The sequence below is a fragment of the Impatiens glandulifera genome, chromosome 5 (assembly GCF_907164915.1).
Source record: "Impatiens glandulifera chromosome 5, dImpGla2.1, whole genome shotgun sequence".
Taxonomy (NCBI): Eukaryota; Viridiplantae; Streptophyta; class Magnoliopsida; order Ericales; family Balsaminaceae; genus Impatiens; species Impatiens glandulifera.
In genome coordinates, this window is record NC_061866.1 from 52,715,607 (window position 1) to 52,738,422 (window position 22,816).

The 22,816-nt window shown below is 30.8% G+C and overlaps 5 protein-coding genes and 1 non-coding gene across 9 annotated transcripts; 2 read left to right on the top strand and 4 right to left on the bottom strand.

The window, feature by feature from the left end:
- Window positions 1-1,361: 1,361 nt before the first annotated feature.
- LOC124938188 (glycine-rich RNA-binding protein RZ1A) lies at window positions 1,362-3,844 on the bottom strand. Of its 3 annotated transcripts, XM_047478583.1 has the most exons (5): window positions 3,774-3,844; window positions 2,551-2,663; window positions 1,973-2,298; window positions 1,698-1,939; window positions 1,362-1,614 (listed from the first exon to the last, which is right to left on the bottom strand). In XM_047478583.1, exons 2-4 carry the CDS (start codon window positions 2,659-2,661, stop codon window positions 1,714-1,716), a joined length of 663 nt encoding a protein of 220 aa, XP_047334539.1. In that variant the 5' UTR covers window positions 2,662-2,663; window positions 3,774-3,844; the 3' UTR covers window positions 1,362-1,614; window positions 1,698-1,713. The 3 variants fall into 3 exon arrangements, with proteins under 3 accessions (XP_047334539.1, XP_047334537.1, XP_047334538.1); XM_047478581.1 differs by having other exon boundaries at window positions 1,698-2,298; XM_047478582.1 differs by having other exon boundaries at window positions 1,698-2,298; window positions 2,551-2,668; window positions 3,774-3,792.
- A 1,718-nt stretch (window positions 3,845-5,562) lies between these two features.
- TRNAL-AAG lies at window positions 5,563-5,643 on the top strand. Its single transcript has one exon. It is a non-coding gene; the product is annotated as a tRNA-Leu (tRNA).
- A 239-nt stretch (window positions 5,644-5,882) lies between these two features.
- On the bottom strand, window positions 5,883-9,152 carry LOC124938652 (mRNA decay activator protein ZFP36-like). Its single transcript, XM_047479132.1, has 3 exons — window positions 8,416-9,152; window positions 6,553-6,612; window positions 5,883-6,464 (listed from the first exon to the last, which is right to left on the bottom strand). The coding sequence occupies exons 1-3, from the start codon at window positions 8,923-8,925 to the stop codon at window positions 6,135-6,137; spliced, it is 900 nt and encodes a 299-aa protein (XP_047335088.1). The 5' UTR covers window positions 8,926-9,152; the 3' UTR covers window positions 5,883-6,134.
- A 4,485-nt stretch (window positions 9,153-13,637) lies between these two features.
- Window positions 13,638-14,685, top strand: LOC124938635 (trimethylguanosine synthase-like). The gene is made up of 5 exons (XM_047479113.1): window positions 13,638-13,752; window positions 13,857-14,103; window positions 14,184-14,319; window positions 14,374-14,465; window positions 14,547-14,685. The coding sequence occupies exons 1-5, from the start codon at window positions 13,677-13,679 to the stop codon at window positions 14,683-14,685; spliced, it is 690 nt and encodes a 229-aa protein (XP_047335069.1). The 5' UTR covers window positions 13,638-13,676.
- Window positions 14,686-14,828: 143 nt separating this feature from the next.
- LOC124938637 (non-specific lipid transfer protein GPI-anchored 11-like) lies at window positions 14,829-15,685 on the bottom strand. Its single transcript, XM_047479114.1, has 2 exons — window positions 15,302-15,685; window positions 14,829-15,227 (listed from the first exon to the last, which is right to left on the bottom strand). Exons 1-2 carry the CDS (start codon window positions 15,636-15,638, stop codon window positions 14,995-14,997), a joined length of 570 nt encoding a protein of 189 aa, XP_047335070.1. The 5' UTR covers window positions 15,639-15,685; the 3' UTR covers window positions 14,829-14,994.
- Window positions 15,686-18,095: 2,410 nt separating this feature from the next.
- Window positions 18,096-21,249, bottom strand: LOC124940224 (protein LNK1-like). 2 transcript variants are annotated; one of them, XM_047480714.1, is made up of 8 exons: window positions 21,116-21,249; window positions 20,748-20,865; window positions 20,077-20,468; window positions 19,636-19,984; window positions 18,999-19,529; window positions 18,675-18,820; window positions 18,463-18,586; window positions 18,096-18,387 (listed from the first exon to the last, which is right to left on the bottom strand). In XM_047480714.1, the coding sequence occupies exons 2-8, from the start codon at window positions 20,769-20,771 to the stop codon at window positions 18,334-18,336; spliced, it is 1,620 nt and encodes a 539-aa protein (XP_047336670.1). In that variant the 5' UTR covers window positions 20,772-20,865; window positions 21,116-21,249; the 3' UTR covers window positions 18,096-18,333. The 2 variants fall into 2 exon arrangements, with proteins under 2 accessions (XP_047336670.1, XP_047336671.1); XM_047480715.1 differs by lacking the exon at window positions 21,116-21,249 and adding an exon at window positions 20,980-21,094.
- Between the last annotated feature and the right edge of the window lie 1,567 nt (window positions 21,250-22,816).

A 22,816-nucleotide genomic window follows, 5' to 3' on the forward strand; every position in this document is an offset into this window, starting at 1 on the left:
CAAATACTAAATTAATAGAATTCAATGATCATACAAGGTCAATTGATTTAAAAATACTACACACTAAATTTTAGTAACAATAAAAGATAAAAGAATGTTAATCTAACAACTACAATTTCTAAAGAAGCGAATAAGAAAACCTAATAATCATTTTGATCACAAGGACACAACCTAATAAAATTTATATAGGGAGGAATAAAATTGAAAAAGATTGAAGAAATCAAACATATATTTATAAAAACGAACCACCCCATGAAACGCAAGTAGACATAACAGGGACTCACCAAAATGTGCCAGGAGTTCAACAATGACTACTCAATTCATGAACTTGTTTTGCAATAGTAAAGAAGAATGATCCTAATTGAAATGTTGAAAAATAAATGTATAAACCCCCATGCGCCTTAGAGCCTCTAAAGTATGTACATTTAGCAAAATAGCAAATATAGAGAAGCTAGTAAGGCATCGAAATCGTGGATAAGCATCATCTTAAGAACAAAAGGCATCAAGAAGAAATACCAAAAAAATGGAACAACAAATGAAAAGAACAATGATCAACAAATAAAGATTAGAAACAAGAATCATGCGATGATACGTCTAATACCCCCTCCACCCCAAAATGCAATAAAATAAGAAATGCAACACCTCACATTCAACAAATACCAAACATTGAATTGGTGCATTGACAAGAGCCTTATTGTCAGCTCGAAGACAACTTTAGTGAAACCACCACCATCCACGACGACAAAGGAAAACAGACAACTGCTACTAATTAATGAGCCGAAAATGGACCACAGAACTCACTTAACATGAACAGAATATCAGAAGCTCAAGATGATAGCCAGGACGAGAACATGGAGAACATCCAGGACCACGGAACAAAAAGAGAATAATTGAGGATAGTTGATGAACCTTTCAATAGCATTTTGCAAATTTCTGCCACAGGCTTATACAGTCTGGTATCATAGGGGGTATAAACTCAAGAGAGCTTGGAAAAGTTTCCCAGGTTTGACACATATTAAATAGATCCAGTTAACAACCAAGTTATCAATCAAGTATCCGAAAAAGGACCACATCTATAGCCAACTAGCCTGCCAAAAAGGTTTTTTAAATATTAATATTTCATGTTGCATAAAGAACTCCCTAGGAATGTTGACAAATATATTTAAAAAGGAATTACCGGAATTAACTCCCAGTTATTTCTTAACATAGAATTGTGCACACAAGGCACAAGAACCGAAATCTCACATACCCAACGACCCTAGACATGTATAATCATCAAATACTGATTTCCCCCGAGTAACTGTGCCACGCCATATAACTTTTGTTTTATGGCAGTTCAGAATTCATCAGCAACTCATCCAAGCAGCAATAATGGCATTCAAATTGCAAATCCAGAACCCAACATATCAACAAGCAAGTACAAGATCCATAATACCAGAAACCCAACATTTTAGGAACAGATAATAGTAGCAAGTAGCCAATTGTGCCAAGATCACACTTTTCAAAAGATTGATCCACTACAATGTTTCATAGCCAGACATCAAAAGGGAACACAACCTGTAAATTGAAGTATCCATGTTAACTTAGTAGACAGCAGCATCTTCAGTTATCCATCTGCAAGAGATAATATTCATCTCAGATAAATAAAAAAGGAAAATCATTCAAAGAATTCATGAAGTATAATTTTTGTCACATACCAAAACTCCAGTCAATTCATCCACGAAACCCTCCTGCACTTCGGCGGTCATATGGTCCGGAACGTTCTCTACTGTATCTATCGCCTCCACCAGAATCCTTGCTTCTTCCCCCACCATATCGATCCCCATTCCTATCTGGTCCGTAGCGACTCCCGCCGCCATCCCTACTGCCATACCTGTCATCCCTTCCACCATCCCTACTGCCATACCTGTCATCCCTTCCACCATCCCTACTACCATACCTGTCATCCCTTCCACCATCCCTACTACCATACCTGTCACCTCCTCTACCCCCTTCACTACTAGGACATTCCCTAGCAAAGTGTCCTGGCTTGCCACACCTGAAACAATCACCTCCACCAGATCCCCTGCCCCCTCCTCTAGAGTCACGGTCGCGATCTCGGCCATGGTCTCGGTCACGAGGTCGGTCATCGCGATCTCTACCAGCACCCTGGTTAGGCTGAGCTTTCTCAACAGTAATGCTTCGCCCATCAAGATCCTTTCCATGCATTTCTTCAATAGCTTCTTCCATCGCTTGCTTATCCTCAAAAGAGATAAAACCAAATCCTCGAGAGCGACCAGAGAACTTGTCAACAGCAACCTATGTCAAAGAGCACGTTACATCTACATATCGCCATCCTCCCTCTCTTTTTGATAATTTCATATGAACACTGGTCTCATCTTTTGATATAAAAAATCCACTAAGACTATTGTGAACACCTTCAAAAGTCACTTATTTTTCCTGGGATTATTAAAAATCCATGCAAGGAGTAGGTTACCAAAAGAAGGGACAAGAACATAAAGTTGCAGATTCAAAGTAACTAAAGAACCAAATATTACAAAAATAGATTACCCTAGCCTCCAGAAGGTGACCATATTTATCAAATGCATCCTTTAGACCTCTATCAGTGGTTGCCCATGCAAGTCCACCAATGAAACAGCGATACTCATCAGCTTCTCCCATACCTGCACTTGTAGATAGTGTCCCAAATAATTAAGGTAAGAAACATTAGAATTATGACCAAAGCAGTTTATAATCAATCATACAAGTGCAAGTTGGTACTCAGAAGAGAATGAAAACAATATATGCAAATCATTTTAGTATAAATCATATTGATCTTGGATTACAAGGTCATCCTAGCAAATTATTTTAAATAATCGAAGCAAGAAATCATATCTGCTACCATGAATTACAGATATAGAGGAGCTTTAATGCTTGGGTAAAGTTGTCTTTTGAAATGAGTGGAGTTTTCACATCACTAAAAAGCTCTTAAAAACAGTTTTGTACATGTAAGGGAAAGATTGAGTGAGAAAAAAAGAGAATTAAACTTCTCTCTTTCTAAACATTGGAACTTGAGTAGAATCTTGAAGGTAGTGTAACAACAGTTCAGACATACAAAAAAAATAGCAATAGGGAATATCATCTATTATTATGACATATATCATATTATCACTGTCCTCCAAGTCCTGTACAGGACAAATGGTAGCATAAACATGCACCATAATACTTAAAAGTTGTCTACTTATATTTTAGTATTGGATCAATTGATCAAGTTACCAAATTATCCACGCCTGACTGGCAAGGCTTCAATCAAATTCTACATATACGACATCAAGACTCTTAGAGAATATATTCCAATACCCTAAACATAGTTCTTTCTTGGTTACTATATTCTGCAAAAACATAAATTTGCTAAAGGAGAAGCTTCATTCAGATCAAATCTGTACCCAGTGTAAGTATTTTTCGGCTGAAAATAACCATATCCATCACATAAATGAACCTTAAAACAAAATTAAAACTTCTAACCCACGAAAAATAAATCAAAAGCTCATTGCACATATCACCCCATCCTCTTTGTCCCAGTTACAAATTTCAGTCCTACGTTTAACAATATTCTTGATCTCGCTCCAACGACAATAGAAAAGTGAAAGGCGTTAAGTATCATCAACGTTTCCTCTTTTCCAGATCTTAACAAAAGGTAATCGAAACGAATTGCTAAACGAATAACGCATCGAGAGATAAATTAAACAGAGAAATTGAAAGGACGTATAGAAGAAGAAGAAGATCTATTATACCTGTCGCTCGCGATCGGCGGAACAGAGAAGGAACGTCTTGAAGCTTACGTTAGAGAAAGAACCCTAATCTACTTCAACCCGTAAGCTTAGTTCGATATATATACACGACTTTCTTCCTTGAAAGAGAATAAAACAATAAGTCTCCCAAGCTTTGGATACAAGTACAAGAAAGACTCTAATCTTATTTCTATTAAACATTTTCCCCAAGTCAACATATACTACATTTTCTAAATTAATATATATATTTGGCGTTAACATTATTTTATTTAGATCAAATAAATTTGCAGAAAAAATATAAATATTAAAACACACGAATTCATGTCTTTAATATCCATTTCATATATAAATTATTTGTAAATAAATAAATAAATAATTATTTTATCAAGGTTTTTAAGTGTAGGGAGTCAATATGCTTAATTTTTTATTCATATCGTATATCGTATATCTTATTGAGAGTTTCGGCATAAAAAAATTTATATATTTACCTTACCGTGATTTCAGTATACCATAATTTCGGTACGGTATCAATATTATACATCTTATACATAAAACAAATAATAACTTAAACAAAAAAATCAATTTTATACCATTACTATAAAAACATTACTCAAAATTAAAGATATTTATTATAAAATAATTTTTTTTTAATTCAACATTTTTAAAAACTAGTCAACTTAAAAATAAAATTTAGTTACAAAAATTAAAATTATAAGGAAAATTTAAAACAATTTACAAGTGCATTTGGCAATTTTTTTTTAATAAATTGATAATATAATTTAGGTTAGATAATAATAATAATATAATTAATTTAAATTTAATTAATAAAAATCTCTGACTCTTTTTAATTTGTTCATTTTTATTTAAAGTAATCTTTTTTTTAAAATTGAAATCATCTTCTTTTAGTTAATTAATTGTTCACACTTTACCATTTTAAGACTTAAATTGCTTCTAAAAAAATTAAATTATCTTTTTACCTAAATTAAAAGAAACTCACTGGCTAATAATCGTTAATGATAAGATTGTAAAAATATCTTTAATAATAATTGAAAAAATGGGATACTTAGTGTCACTTATTTTCACTGCTTCAGAATATTAAAAATTTGATTAAATTTTTTTTATTGCCAATATAGAGATGTCATATATTGAATAATATTACAGTATAATTATATTTTGATTTAATTTTTAAAAAATATAGATTTTATAATTAAATTAATATTAAATATATTTATTTCTTTTTATATATATTTTCGATAATTTTTTTCACCTAAGAGACTAGGACGATCACATTTTAATTTTTTTTTTTTTTATATATAAAGCAAAATAATTCACTAGCCCAATCAATATATCATATACCAAACTCTTTCCAAAATCATGAATTTATTATTGTTCCTAGCAAACACTCTTTTATATATATATATATATATATATATATATATATATATATATATATATATATATATATATATATATATATTTTAAAATGTGTAAATTATTTTTACAAACTACAAATATTTCACACTATATTGTTGGGTCTTAACCAGAATTTCAATTATATATAAATATATATATATATATATATATACCTAATATATTATCAGGGCAGCCTAACTATATGTCATCATTCAGTAACATTTTTCTCTAAATAAAATGAAGATTCCGAACACCCAAGAAGACTTGATCGTTTTAAAAAATTATATATCAAGTATTTTGCTTTTCAAAAATATAATTAAACTATTCAAACAATTAATAAAAGTGATAATAAAAATTATCTTAGTTAGTTTAACACAAAGTTGATATGGCCGAGTTGGTCTAAGGCGCCAGATTAAGGTTCTGGTCCGAAAGGGCGTGGGTTCAAATCCCACTGTCAACATAAATTTTTACAGTTTTTTTGTATAATTTTTTTTTCACTTATATCATTCATAAACCATATAGACATTCTCTACTAAACAACCATTTTAAGATTATTGTTCATAAACCGTATAGACATTCTCTACTAAACAACCATTTTAAGATTATTGTTGAAAAATAATTAAATATGTTGATACTAAACAACCTTTGAAAGATTATTGTTGAAAAATAACTAAACATATTGTAACCAACAATCAGCACTGAAGATAAAACTGTAAAATGATCATGTTATGAATTTCAACGAGTTTGTTGACATTTAAGTTCCTAACCTTTGCTAAAAATCGACAGAGAATTAACTCTTTTATTTCTATCTACACAACAACGACAACAAAAGAAGTTGTCGGTACTAGCCATTACCCAATACAATTGAAAGTTTAAAGGGCAAGAAGAACAAACACAACAATAGCAACTCAGTTTTTTGTATCTGACTATAACTGTCAAATCCAATTCATATTACTTGTCTGAACAGATTTCCTCAAATACTGGGAGTCTCTTCTGTTGTCGTTGAGGACCATAGAGAACTTTCATTATCATTGGATTCACATCTTCCCTTGAAGAGTATGTGTTGGTTGAAACAGAACCAGCCGAGACAAAACTGATCCCATCATCAAAGGGACACCAGTCAGTACTGACAATGGAAGATTCAGGATTTCTGCTCTTGATGGAGATGGGAGATGATTGGTATTTGGAAGGAGGAGACAATGTGGTTGTTTCAGTTTCCAGGTTTATGATCTGGTTATGTACTATGCCACCCTTCCCCCCATGTTGTTTGGATTTGGCAGCCTGGACTTGGTCAGAAATATTATCAAAAGAAATGTCAGTTACTAATTACATACCTTTGAGAAATCGGGATTGGATTTGATTTTGTTACCTCGGATTTGTTGTTGCATATGAATCGACTTGGCCTCATCTCTTCCTTTCCATGAGCAAACTGAAAGTGAATATTTTAAAATTTAGGTTTGGTTTGGCGACCAAAAAGGTATTGAGGATGTGTTAATCTATCCCATAATTCAAATCATCAACCAACTTACCCTCTATTTGATTTTAACTCCAAATAACCTGATTTTCTATAATCTACATCAAACAAGGTTATTCAAAAACCCAAGATAAAACAAGGCTTAAATAAATATGAAACATTAATACAGGTACTACCTTAGGTAAGCATTCAAGTATAACTATATTCTTCAAAATTTACACTTGTTTCTAGTTCTACTAGATGAATTAAGTGATCAAATTTCAGTCAAGTCATAACACCAAACTAAATAGAAAGAAAAAAAAAGTACAAAAAGCTATCCACTTTAAGTGCTGAATGCATTTCCAGTGCTTGAGAAAAGAAGCTATTCAAAACACATGTGTAGCTTGCTTTTATTAGGAGAATTCCCTTATTCAGTTCAATCAATAAAAGAGATTAATCTCTAAATTTCCAAAATAGAACAATCCTATGTGAACCGAAATATAATAGCAATCCTAGGGTTGCATAATAGAGATTCCAGAGATATTCAAACATTTTCAGAAATTACATAATAATCCTCATATGACTCCTAATCCTACTATGATTCAAATACAAATAAATAGCCATAATCTTACTAGATACTAATAAATAGATAAAAATAAAAGGGTTACATTATCATCTTAACCTAATAACAAATAATTAATAACAATTATTATCTTGTAAACATATTTATCAAACTAACACATATCCTATTCTAAATAATCTAATCTTCTGACCATGACCATATACCCCATTGTGATTAACCATTCGAAACTCTATCTATCTCTATCTTGTGTCATTAACCATATGTTCCAGTATGATTAACCATTCAAAACTCTAATCTCTATCTTGTATCAGATTCCTGATACAAATACCAATCCAACTCAATTAACAAGGTAAGGAAACAGTTGCATAAAGTTTACCCTGACTCAAACAAAATAGAACTCCATTGTGAAAAGGTAGTAGAATTTCATCATGAAGAAGTACACAAATTTGTTCATATGGATCTTATTTTCTTCCAAAGAGCATAGTCCTTTGTTAAGAACAGAATAACACAGCCTGCTTGATAAAGTGGGAAACAACTGTATGATACACAATTTAATTGCTGAAATCAGTTAACTTACTTAAAAGATGCATACAGTTACATTTTACACTCAGATAATAAAAGTATGAGATTGTGTAACGTATACGCAATAATCAAAATAACCCTACTATGCATAAGGAACAATTTTGCAGAGTCTCTACTCATCGTGAGAAAATCGAAACAGATGCGCAATAGTAACTAATACGCGACACAATTGAAATGGCATGAGTGTATCAAAAGTACAGAGTTTTCAATATTATATGCCCTGACTCTGAGAATTGCTGTTATGATCATTTCATTCCAAGACATAACAATCCATGGTAGGAATGGACATATTCCATGGGAGGTTTGATCTCTGCACCCAGGACGAAAGCATTTGAATCTACTTAATTTCACAATTTTGATAAATGGAATGCATATTTCAGATCATTGGTTCTTGAGCACAAAACCAAAGAATCAGCAGTTTTACATTCTTTTTCCATATCTTATAGCCTTTCTCAGTTTACTGTAATACATTTTTCTATTACTGTGATTAAGACATTCAATTTCAGACCTTTTCGCATAGAGGAACAAAAAGCTAAATCAACAAACGAATAAATCATCATGACTTCATGTGCAAGAAATGAAAATCACAAACTAGAGAGAGAGATGAAAGAGACCTGGCATTTATATCCATAGCGACATTGACTCAAATCCTCCCACGAGCGACATAGATCCTTCTTGTAAAAGTTGTTATGCCCTGGCGATGAAGATGATCCGCCAGACTCCGACGACGATGAAAACCTATCCTTGGAACTCGAGCGCGATCCAACCAGAATTCCGTCCATTACGAGCACGTCTTCCTCATGTACCTCAACCTTAACCGGAGTTTTAAACAAAGAAGTATCAAAGTTCTCAACCGACGACAACGGCGGCAATGACGGTGCACATCGCGATCTAGTTCTCGAGCGGTTAATGTTGGGGCTGTGATTGGGAAATTCAGAAAGAATTGGAGTTCTAAAACCATCTATGGCTGCTGGAGAAGATGGAGAATCGGAATTAAGGTACTTAAACATTGCCAGGTCAACATTTTCCATGTAAGTGTTATCAATGGGAAAGTTTCCGCCTATGAAGAACTGCTGATTGAGTTTGGCAGGTCTCTGATTTGTGGTGCTGTAGAAGCCTTCCATGAATGTGAATTGTAATTGTAGAAGTAGCGGCGAAAGAGCCTGAAGACGAGGGGAGAGGAGAGAGAATATGAGGTTTTGATGAGTGAGAGTTATGAGAGTGAAATCGTGTTGGAATGGATAGACCTACTACGCATTGCATTGATACAAATCCTTCTTCTTCTTCCTCATATCGCACAGAGAGTGAATGAAAGAGGTGAGATGAGTGAATCGGAAGAGGTGAGCAGCTAAAGGATCAAAATCATAAATTTATTATTCTCTATTTTATTCTTCCGAGTCAAGACAAAACTGCCATAATTAAATAAATTAAGTTTATTTTAATATTTTATCCATTCTAAATTTTTATTTTTTAAAGTCTTCAAAAAAATTATAAAAAATAGAAATTCAAGACTATAAAAAAAATGGAAATTTGACAAGATGACCTTAAATGTACTTAAATGGTATGATCTCTTTAAAATATTCTGACAAAATTACTTTGTCTCACGTATCTTCCATTCGCGTAACGATCTTCCCTTTCGCGTTACGCACGCGAAGATGGTATTTTCGTCAAAAAAAAATTCAAGTGATCACTAGCGTAATGCATTTAACCCTTTTTTAGGGTCATTTCGTCCAATTTACAAGGATATAATTAGTGATAAGAATTGTGCGGATTAAAATGGAATTAAGTGTTTTTATTTCGGAAATTTGTTTATATTACCATTCTCATCTCGTTTAATTTTGGAAAATTCGTGCACATCACTGTTACATACCATATTATGTAAAAAAAACTTTCATAAAATTATATAAACAAATATTTTAATATTATATATATATAATATGAAAAATAAATAAATATATTTATAATGTTATATATTCAATTATGTTTATTAGTGTTTGGAGCATAATCGGGGCGAGGAACACGAATACCATTCTCGCTCTATCCCATTCGGTTTTGGGTCAAAAATCACAGGACGGTTTATAATTGTCATCTCTAATGGGTAAGAGCACGATCATTCTGGACTTTTCACATGTCTTCCATTCGCGTGACGATCATCCCCTTCGCATTATGCGAAAAGGATATTTTCATCAAAAAAAAAAATCAAGTGGTCACCAACGTAATGCATTTAACCCCTTTTTTATGGCCATTTCGTCAAATTTATAGGGATATAATTAGTGATAAGAATTGTGCGGATTAAAATGGAATTAAGTGTTTTTATTTCGAAAATTTGTTTATATTACCATTCTTATCTCGTTTAATTTTGGAAAATTCGTGCACATCACCGTTACATACCATATTATGTAAAAAAAAAACTTTCATAAAATTATATAAACAATATTTTAATATTATATATATATAATATGAAAAATAAATAAATATATTTATAATGTTATATATTCAATTATGTTTATTAGTGTTTGGAGCATAATCGGGGCGAGGAACACGAATATCATTCTCGCTCTATCCCGTTCGGTTTTGGGTCAAAAATCACCGGGCGAATTATAATTATCATCTCTAATGGGTAATGGCAATACACTGTCCGCCTAGTTTTATTTTTTAGATTTTTTTTAATATCATTCTCGTCCCGTTCGATTTCGAAAAATTCCCGCGGGACATCGTTTATACTATATTCTCTAAAACAATAATCAAATTTATATAAACAAATATGTTAATATTAAATATATTGAAATTTTGTATTTTTATAAAAAATAATTTTAAAACTCTTATAAAATATAAATAAATTAAATATATTTGTGATTTTTATATTTAATTGTATTTATAATGTTCGATAATATTCAAGGCAGGATTAGAGTGGGTGAAATCGGGGTGGAACCGCAGAAAGACACAAATAACATCCATGCCCTATTCTTGGTCAGCTACATATCAGCAAAAAAAACGCTCCTAATCAACTAATTCAGATAAAAACTGCATATCGAATTATAATTGTTATCTCGGTTCACAAATACATTTTAAGCATAAACAAATGAATAATTTTTTTATTAAGTTAAATACTTGTTATTTTAAAAAAAAATATATTAGTAATATTTTACGATGTATATATATTTTATTTAAATATCTACAACCATAACACTTCCATTAACTTAAAACGTTTTTGATTAAAAATGATATTTGGTCTCTATAAACTAGGGGACGCTTGATTCAAATAAGAGAATGAGATTGATAGATGTGTGGAATGAGAATGAGTAAGATTGATAGAAGTGTACTTTTGTTTAAAAGTATTAATCATTCTCAATCCCATTCTCAACTTCCCAAACTAACTTAGTTTGTTCATTTATTCCCAAACTAATCTAGTTTATTATTTAAACTCAATTTTTTTTTAAAATTTTTTTTATTACCTTTAAAATTCATTATATATATAAATATATATTTTTAAATTATTATTTTTATAAATTTGATATATTTAAATTATTATTTGTATAAATTAAATTATTTTTTGATATATATATTTAAAAATTTTATTTTTATAAATTTGATTATTTATATTTTCATATATAATTTAAATTATTATTTTTTTTATAAATTTGATTATTTATAATTTAATATATATATTTACATTTCAATTATTATTTATATAGTGTAATAAATATCTTTTAAATATTCTAATAAATAATTGATAAATACTAATAAATTTAAAATATTTTAATCATAACAATATAATAATTAACTATTCATAATAAGGATTATCATCATCATTTATCTAAATTATTGACGATTTTGTTCATAACAGTATTGACTACGTCTTGTTTGACCTTCTTGGCCACACCTCCCACAAATGATGGTCCTTCGTCTTCGTGGGTTATCCATTTCGGTTCGAATACGTTGACTTTGATATCGTTAATAATTCATTTCTTATTTAAGGAAATATTTATTACACTATATAAATAATAATTGAAATTTAATATATATATATTAAAATATAAACAATCAAATTTAAATTATATATAAAAATATAAATAATTAAATTTATAAAAATTAAAAATTAAAATATATGTCAAAATATAAATAATTTAGTTTATACAAATAATAATTTAAATATATCAAATTTATAAAAATAATAATTTAAAAATATATATCTATACATATAATGAATTTTAATTGTAATAAAAAAATAAAAAACTGAATTTGAATATTAAATTAAGTTATTTTGAGAATAATTTAACTTACTTTGGAAACTATTCATTGATAACATTTGGATTCAACATCTAGTATCTTATCTACTAATTATATTATATATTTTAAAATACTTATAAAAAAAATAGTTAAATGATTCAAATTTCTTCTAATTATAAATAAATTATAAAATTATAAAATATTATATATTAATAATTGATCAAACTAAATATAACATTTTACTTAATAATACATATTATATGGTATAATTGTTTTAATAATATTTTTTATTAAAATATTTCATATTTAATTTTTTAAATATATTTTTTTTTATATAAAATTGTTATTTTATTTTTAAGTTTTTATATTTTAATTAATTTATTATATGTTTATTATTAATATATAATATTTAAAATTAATTATATAAAAATTATAATATTATTATTAGTTATTGTAATTATTATTAAAAAAATATTTTATTAATTATATTTTATTTTAAATAATTTATATGAAATTTTTTATTTAAGTAAATAAATTAAAAAAAAATCATTATTATAATTATAATTATAAAAGAGTTAACATCGTGAAAGAGATAGTCTATACATAACATAATACGGAATGAGATCAAGCTGAAATGAAACATTAAACAAACACTCTAATTTATTCCATTTTTTATTCATGAGTACAAAAATCACATACCAGTTTGATTTTATTTTATTAATTATATTAAATTTAGTTTACAAAATGTAGTAATATAATTATTATATTTATAAGATTAAATATATAAAAAAATATTAAATTCAATATTTGATATATCTATAGCGGATATAATAAATAAACAAAGTGATTATAAATAGTTTAACTTGAATTTATATGTATGGTATAAAAATGAATTTAAAATATATTAAAACAAAAACAAAAGTGAGGAGTTATTGGTGGGGAAATTTGATAAGAAAAAAAAAACGCTTGACCCCTTTTACTGTTTTTGGACGATTTTGCCCATGTCGGAGGTTGCGTGACGCAACCGGAATCGCGATATGAATTTTTTTTCAACAAAGTAATTATAAATAGTTTAACTTGAATTTATATGTATGGTATAAAAATGAATTTAAAATATATTAAAACAAAAACAAAAGTGAGGAGTTATTGGTGGGGAAATTTGATAAGAAAAAAAAAAATGCTGGTGACCCCTTTTACTGTTTTTGGACGATTTTGCCCATGTCGGAGGTTGCGTGACGCAACCGGAATCGCGATATGAAATTTTTTTCCGTCTCGCAACTGGGGTTGTTTGACGCGATTGCGTGACACAACTGGGCCATTTTCTTTCAAAAAAAAAATCATAATTAAAATTTTTTGAAAAATAAAAAAATAAAAAATTACGTCAGGTTCACGCAATAGAGACATTTTCGTCAGAAAAAAAAATTGCCGACGCTATTTAATTTATGCCGGGCACTTTCCCCATTAAGGCCTATTAGGTCATTTCTTCAAATTTCTCTATTGGTGGAAGTTATAAACCCAATTGTCTAATGGACTGAGTTGAAAACCGGAGATCCAATAACAGCCCACCACCACTCAGCAAAACCGCTACTGGCACGGAGGTAGAGAATTTGGCGAGAGATAGGTTGAAGCTGCAATCGACGATTCCATGAACGAGAAGAAGAAGAAGATAGTGATCGGTCGACTGAAGAAACGGATTAAGATCGCTAAAGGAAGAAGTAGAAGTAAGCCCTAAAAGACTTCGTAAATCCATTTTTGTCTATATCTCATTTCTTTTGCATGTTTCTAGATGACTAAACTTGGAGCTGCTGTGTCTTAATCTTACCAGAAGTGAGATTCGAGACGAAGAAGAAATCGAAAGAAGTAAAATTAACTTTTAATTCGATTGAAAAGTACTGGTTCCAAAGATACAATCTATTCTCGAGATACGATGAAGGAATACAAATGGACGAAGAAGGATGGTTTTCAGTCACTCCTGAGGATATAGCCATAAAACAGGCTGATCGCTGCACCGGATCTGTTGTTATCGATGCCTTCGCCGGAGTTGGCGGCAATGCGATTCAGTTCGCCAGAAAGTAAGTTGATAAATAGAACTGTAGCAACGAAGATAACTGACTCTGTTATCGATTATCATATCTGTAATTTCCTCATTCAGGTGTCATCATGTGATTGCTATCGACATTGATCCTCGAAAAATAGAATTGGCAATCAATAATGCTAAGATATATGGTGTTGAAGACTGTATTGACTTCATTGTTGGCGATTTTTTCCAACTTGCACCATTTCTAAAGGTAACCGCTCCATTTTCACTCCACTAAATTTGAATTCTAACTCTTTTATATTAGGGAGATGTTGTGTTTCTTTCACCACCATGGGGAGGTCCATCATATAAAGGGATTCACAACTTCACTCTCGATCAATTGAAGCCAAAAGATGGGTACATTGTTTAGTTTTACTCTCCCTGCTGTTTAGTTTTAGTTCCCGATTCGATTCAATTGTAGTTTATTTCGTGATGCAGCCGATCATTGTTTCAAGTTTCACAATCGATAACTCCTAATATCATCATGTTCCTACCTCGGAATGTGGATTTAGGTCAAGTGGAGGAGCTTTCATGGCTATCTTCTCCTCCTTTAAATATCGAGGTAGAATTATACTAACTTTATTTCAACAGGTTTCTCCTTTTTAGAACTAATTGGTTTATGATATGATCATTGCAGATTGAGGAAAGTTATGTGAATGGTTATTTAAAAGGAATGACAGTTTACTATGGTAATATTGCATCCTAAGGTATTTATGTATCTCCTTGTAACTATGTATTTAATTAGCAACAAATATGAAGTACAAAATAATGTCATAAAATGAATCAACAAAACAATCACACACATATAATCATCACAAAATGATCTTTACTAAATAAATATATGAGAGCAAACATTAAATAATTCCTCACAAGTGGTCAAGAACTCTCAAAAAGAATAGAAGATTAAACTTGCCATTATTGCCACAACAAAAGATCCAGCTGAAACGCAAAGAGTCGATGAGCCTGAACTTGCTTTTGACGGAGCCATGGAAGGCGATGCCTCATTTGCGCTCGACAATGATGGTGAAGGAGATATGTCCACCGCCGCTGGAGAGATGGATGGCGCCAAAACTGCATTATCCGGAGCAGGAGCATGAAGGCTTGGAGCGGTATTTACCACTGTGAAGATGAAGGAAGACAAATTGTGAGTTAGATAACAAACTTTTTATTTGAAGCAAGTAAAAAATACTTACAGCCACAGTTATTGACGGAAGGAGCGGAAACGCGGCAAGCAGAAGGAAGGGCTAATGCTTTAGTGACGTTTAAGACGACTCCAAACTGTGCGCTGTTTTTGAACGCTTCGCATAAACATTCAGCGTCGGTTTTGAGTACCGATTTGAGGCCGGAGCAGCAGGTACCTTCTGGCTTCACCGTTGTGCTACCGGCGGTCACGTACGAAAGACAATCTGCCATGCTTAGAACTAGGCTTGTACAATCCACTGCTGGAGTCGCTGCAGACTCCGCCATATTCACAATCAGAGCTGCCACCGAGATTAGTACGATCGCAATTGATCTTCTCGTGGTTGCCATTTTAGATTAGAGCGAAATTGGTTAGTTGATACTTCAATGGAAATCTAAGTGTTCTCTGTTCGTTCTTCTTATAGAGGAGGTGAAGAAAGCTGGTTTTCTTAGGTTCTGTTTGGGTTTGCTTTTTACAGACAAAGAGAGGAGCAAAATATTATTTTAGAATTTGCTTTGTGCTTTACAAGTGCAATTCATCATATGAAACTTTATCCCTAGATTTACGCCAATTAACCATTTCTTAATTAACTAATTCTTATATATTTGAACACTATTTTGTTTCTATTTCTTAATGCGTTTTATAAAATATAACTAGGATCTCAATTTTTTTTTCAGTCTTTTAAATAAATATATATTTCTTCTATTAGATGTATCAGATATTTATTGGGTATTCCTTAATTTTTTTATACCTAACTCTGTATATTGGTTATATTTTATAAAGAATTTATATCACTTAGATTGAATATATATACCCTCATTACGTGGTAGACCACAATTTGAAATAAAAGTATAAAAGAACATTTTAAAAGAAAAATTTGGGATGAATTATATATATATATATTTTTATCTTAGTAGCATTTTAATTTTCTTTCTCTGATTGGTTTTGCTTCTCTTCTTCCTTCTATTTTTTTTTTCTATTTTTTTTTTAAAGGTTCCATACAAAATGATATAAATGAGAGTCAATTAAGTTTAACGATAAAAATATTACAGAAATTGAAAGAAAAACACAACACAAAATAATTCACCAATGATCAATAACGAGCATGAAGATCTTTAAAAAAGATCATAATGGTTTATCCAATTAAATCTCCCCGATTGTCATAATAAATTAAACGCATAGGTCGATAACGATAACTGAATGTTCAACGGTTCTTTTCAAGTAAATGGTCTACCAGAAAATAAGCGAGATATAGACCCAACAACTCAGACCAACCGAACTCAACATCTCTATCCACATTCCCCAGCAACTAACGATGGATTCCGACATAACTCACTGAATACCAGTCATATTTCATAATAAACTCTAAATCGCAATCACTCCATCACAGTGTAAGAACACGCTAGGCGCCGACTCCACCTCTTTATGAAACATTCTACGACTTGCCATAATACACTATTTTTCATGTATTTATCATCTGTTAAAATCCTTTCATGCATGACACTCCATCTAAAAACCAGATTTTCGATGGGAACTTAGAGTCCCACAACTTCTCTCATATGAAATCGTAATGAACATTCTCTGTCATTAAAGAGTAAAAAGAGTAAAAATGACTAACTTTAAAATTATCAATATATTGCGAACACAAAATATATAAAAAAAAAAATATTTACATCTTTTAAGTCTCCACCAATTCAATCTTTAATTTTTTAAACACATTTTATATTTTTTTTAATAAAAAGTTGATATTTTAATATATATATATATATATATATATTAGATATTAAATCAATTTATAATTGGATTTTAATTTTTTAGATATACATTCAATAATTTTATTCTAACATGTTTATAAATTAATTTTAAAATAATTAATTAAGTAAAATCAAGCATAAGACAACTGCATAATAACAATTTTAAACAAATCTTTTAACTAAAAAAATATCAAAAAAATATATTATTGCCCACAACTTCAACCTTAATCCTCATAATCTTCATCTCTTATATATTACTCTTAAAACTTAACTACAACAATGAATGTTTATTCTTAATATTAATATTAATATATATATATATATATATATATATATATATTGGATGTGAATTATAATTTAATAAGAATTCTCTCTACTTTATTCCATGTAAAGGAGGGATTGATGCATGCTTTCTTTCCATCAGACCTTCCATGATTATATCCACCGTCCTTAACTTTATCACACTCACCATTTTTTTCTTAATGAAATTAAAAATACTATGAACAATGTCCATATATTGATAATTCAAGGTTAAGCCCAATATTTTTAAATATATAATTTTTTTTTAACGTTGGGTTATGTTTCTCCTTTAAAATGCGATTAATTCTCGCGGATTAAATATATAACCCGCAAACACATTTAAATATATAACCCGCAAACACATTCTCGCGGATTGAATATCCACTTCTTGTTAACGATAGAAAAAAAAATTAAATATATGAATTCGCATAATAGAAATAGTGTATTTTTTGAAAAGATGATAATTTTGTCCATACACTTAATGACTATACATTTTCATGACTTATAATGAATTGATTCCTCTCCACCGAAAAAGAAACCTTTTGAAGGCTTGCCTTGGCTTATCATTATTTAACATTATGATGAAGAAAACAAATGGGGCCGGGCCATCCAACCAGCCAAGCTTTGAATCATCGGCGTGTTTTCACAAATGATTTGTCAAAAGTGTTCTTCAAATGTCTACTTACAGGGCCTACTAAATAAACAAAGTGAGAATAAAGTCACCATGCTTCATAGACTCAAATCTGAATAACATATGTGAAAAGATGTTTATTATATATAAAAAAAAGATAAAAAGGTTTTAATCTTTTGTAAAGACATTGCAAAACTACACACAAGATTATCAAAGGGGGTCAAAAAACCAACATTACTTAACCTAAATAATAAACTTACATCCAAAATTACAACTGCACAAAACTAAGTTTCTCGAACCCTTATAAGCACAAAACATTAGACCATGGCTGCATGGCTCGCCTTAAGGGATGCATGGTCTTCACTCACAGAGAGCAGACAGAAGAGTGGGTGGAAATATTAATCTGTCATTAGACTGAAACAAAACAATAATGTCAGTTTCATATTTTGAGCAATAAATAGTCAAAACTAGAAGAAGATCAGTTCTTACTTGAAGCTCCAATTTAGGATATTGAGGATCATCAGATGAGTCTGATTGTTTATAGAATAACAAATGTGCTATTGATCGATCTACAGGATTAGTACCAGCTTCTGTGTTCCCAATTTCGTTTGATCTGCAAAAGTAGTCACTTTACAATTAGAATTTCTTTTCTTAACAGTACATAAAGAAACCTCAGAAAAGATTGATCAAGAAATACTCACTTCATTTCAGTCATCAGGGATCCACTGGCACCATCAATACCATCTGAACTATCACCAAGTGTTGCAGCATGTTTATGTCGTATCTCTGCACTTTTTGCCAGGCGATATAACCCGTCTCTTATACTCAATTTTGTCTTTCCATCCAACTGAAAAAAAAGAACAGGTCCAGTTATTCTCATAAACCTCAGATCAATAAGAGGCAAATTTTGCCCAAATTCTGTGTTTGCTTGATGACTTAAAATAATGAATTGAATTGTAATTCAGTTCCAATTCTCATAAATTTGTTTTCACTTCCCAGTAAATAGTTAACTGTAAAAATTGTACCTTTTCCATGATTTGTTGAAGCATCTGAAAACCAGATGTTTCCAATGAGATTTCATCTAAGACAGAACCTCTATGGGAAGCTTCTTCATGTAGTAGGCTCTGTTCGGTTGATTGTTCTTGAAAATCCATGTAAGTTGAATCATTTCTACACGAGAAATGATGTCCTTGCCTTTCTGGTAGTGGTAGACTAACTATTTTCTCATCAGGAGCTTCAAATGAAAGCTGATAAGAATTCTCCGAAGGTTTTACTTGATCGGGTAAACAGGAAGACTCCTTTGCGGAAAAACATACAGGACCATTGTTCTCCAAGATGGCGCTGGATGGCATCACAGTCATGGAAAACTGATCTGAGTGATGATGGTCATAATATTGATCCGTAAAAATTGCATGATTTTGCAAGTAGTCGTAGGAGTCGGTTCTTGACTGTGAAGTGTGATCTAGTCCATTGTCATTCTCCAAGCAGAAATCCTTCCTTTTTCTTTTGGATGAGTTATTCTGATGCATCAATAATTGTTCCATATCGAGCTGAGTCTGCAACAAGAATTTAAATGTTAATTACAAGTGCTTCCCTGACATCTGTTAACATCTCATTCAGGATCAGAGATACACCATGAAACTATAAATGACAGCTACCAACCTGATCATTGCATTTAAACCCATTCTTGTTTGTCGAAGTTGTCTCAATCCCATCCATGAAAGTCAAGTTACCAACAACGGTTGTAGGCACAGTACAATCTGATGATAAATGGGAACCAGGTATAAAGTGAAAAGATCCCTTATCTGCATTTGAATGATTGACTATACAGTTTGATGTCGGATTTTCACAATAGCTTAGTGAGTTACCAAACGGATTTGAATCAGATGAAGGGAACTTTGACGCTGACCTTGACACTGCTTCAAATCCGTCAACGTCGTGTGAAGGTAAAAAACAACTTAATTCTTCTTCCTCGCACATGTCACCAATCTCAAATGTTGAACTTCCATTGCTGTAAGATGGTAAAATAAGAGTATCTTACATTATGTTCAATTTTTTAATGCCATATTTACAGATAACTGTGTTAATGAAGGATTTACATACCTAAACATCCCGTCAATATCCTCAAAATTTCCAAGATCAGACCACCCATAAATTTGGTTGGTGCCGTAAAAACTTGGCTCGCCTGTTTGGGAAATGTCATCAGCAGATATCAAATTCATCATTTCCATTGTTGAGTTACTTTCATGTAAAAGTGAAAAGTTGCAATCTGGAGCATCAGACCATGAGTTCCTTTCCATCAAGGGACCCTTAACGTTGTTCATAATTTGCATGTGTTTTTGGGCAGTTTTCTGATTGGTGTTTCGAGCATTACTTGGAAGAACATTAGCTTCATCCCAATTATATCCATCTTCATTAAAACATTCGTCGCTAGACCCGGGCACTAAATGATCGTCACTGGCTGAATCAAAATCATTCAATACAACGTCTCCAAGCTGTAAATAGATTAACACAGTTTCAACAAATAATATATTTAAAGAGAAAATGAGCAGCATACTTGGTAAACATCAAAGCAAATATCTAAGAATAGGGTTTGTGGATTCTTTGTGATACTGAACTTAATTATTTAGTCCATATCTTTATAGTTTTATTGTCGTTTTGATAATGAAACGAGAGAAAGAAACACGACAATACAAACTTGCAGTGGTTAACCAGGTAAAACCCGAAAAAAACATAGCTTCCATACTTTTAATCCACAAGGAGAAGCTTCATACCTCATAGATGCACAAATCAGACATTCCTTAGTCCTCTCTATCCTGTGTTTATTATTGTTTGAGCCTTTGTTCTGATAATATCACTATTATATTCCAAAAACCATCTTCTTCTTGCCCTCTATTAACCAAATCAATGAAAAAAGAGCAAAAATATTACAAATAATTAGAATTCAACATTCATAAAAACCCATCTCATAGAAAAATCTAAAATCCATGGTCAATAGTTCTCAACCTCAAAATCCTCCATATTGAACATGATAAGACCGACAGATTACTCCAATACTTGTGTCTTAATTCAAAATTTCAAATTCTAAAACATGGGTCCATCAAAGAAGCTAAAACTGCAGATTAATAGTTTGTAAACTCACCGGAAATTGAAGAGCTGAATTCAGAATCTTGAGATGAATTGGAGATCTCAGAAAGTAGAAAAGTCTAGATGGTTCTAGAGAGAATAAATAGGTTTTAATAATACTTCAAAATTTATGTCCTACACATGGCTGACACGTGGCAAGGAGATCACATGCTGACCGCTGGTGAAAGGATGGGCATAAAATTCGTGGATGAGAATAAATTGCCCAACTTGATCACTTCTTCGGATTTTATTGGTCCACGTCAGAAACGACATCTCTAATTTTGGCACGTGTCCCTAGGGACCGCCCTATCGTGCTAACTTGCACACGCTGTGTACGATGTTTAAGTCTTCTTTATTGAAAAAGATAAATTATCGGAAGTTTTATAAACCAAACAAAAGTGTTATCATACACCCCTTGTTATTAGTTGAAAATTAAAATTTCAATCAAATCGGTGAAGTATTCACTGATTAATTGAATTGATGTGAGTTCCATAAATTGGTGAAAAATAACTAATCGAATAAATGAATTAAGTGGTGTTAATATAAATGAATTAAGTGGTGTTAATGAGTTTTATAAAACGTTCTTGATGGAAAAAAACATGAACAGAAAAATTTGTTTTTATCTTAAGGTTGATAAACAACTTAAAAAAATAGAACTCATGTTATAAAATCTAATATGTCTAAATAGAATATTATATTTAACAAAAACAAAAAATTAACTCAAATTTGTGTGTAAAAAAATAAATAAATCATTTTTTTTATATATATAATGGACATAATTATGGCTGGAGGACTATATATAAAATTCTGTCTTTCTATTGGTGAAGTTGCAGGTCGTGAATTTCGCTGCCAGTATTGTTGGAGAACTCTGGCGAAGATGAACATCGATTTCATCTTTTGTCGGCAACAAAAAATAATAATTTTTTTGTTTTATTTGATTTTTTTTATTTTATTTTTAAATGTAATAATAATTACTTAATATAACATAATGGCTAATAAATTTAATACATTTCAAACTAAACTTTTAAATTTTACTTTATAATACTCATAATTATGTATTTTTTCCGTGTATTTATTTTTGTTAGTTGTGTTGGATCGTATTATACCGTGCACATGTTGAAGTCCCACACGATTGTGATCTAGACGATTGTGATTTAGCGTTGTTGAATTTCAGTTGTGTTGTGCCTTGTGCCGACATCGAGACAGAACCCAACAATATAAAATCATGGAGCGTGTAGTGTAATTGACTTGTATGAAAATTTGTTATCATAATCATAAACTCTTCCATTATTTATTTATACCAAAATAAATCAAATAAAATTAAAATCTCACAGCAATTTCCACTTCAGTTTTTCCTATGCATTACTTCTGCAATTTATTTTAATGTAATTTAAAATAAATGTTATAATATAAATTTTAACACACAAAAAAAATGATATAATTTTATTTTTGTTTATTTTTATAAAGGTTGAAAAAAAATAACCATTTTTTAAAATAATTTTTCATAATTAAAGGAGGTTTATCACTCAAATTTAATTGATGCTGGGTTTGTTTTGTTCGATATATTGTTAGCCGAATTAGATTTTTGTCTCGTAATTTTGTAATATATATATATATATATATATAATGATGCTTAATTTTGAAAGTGTCCGGATTGTCGGGTCAAGAGCTATGGTTAATTTGATTATATATGTGAGAGTAAATGAATATTTGAGTC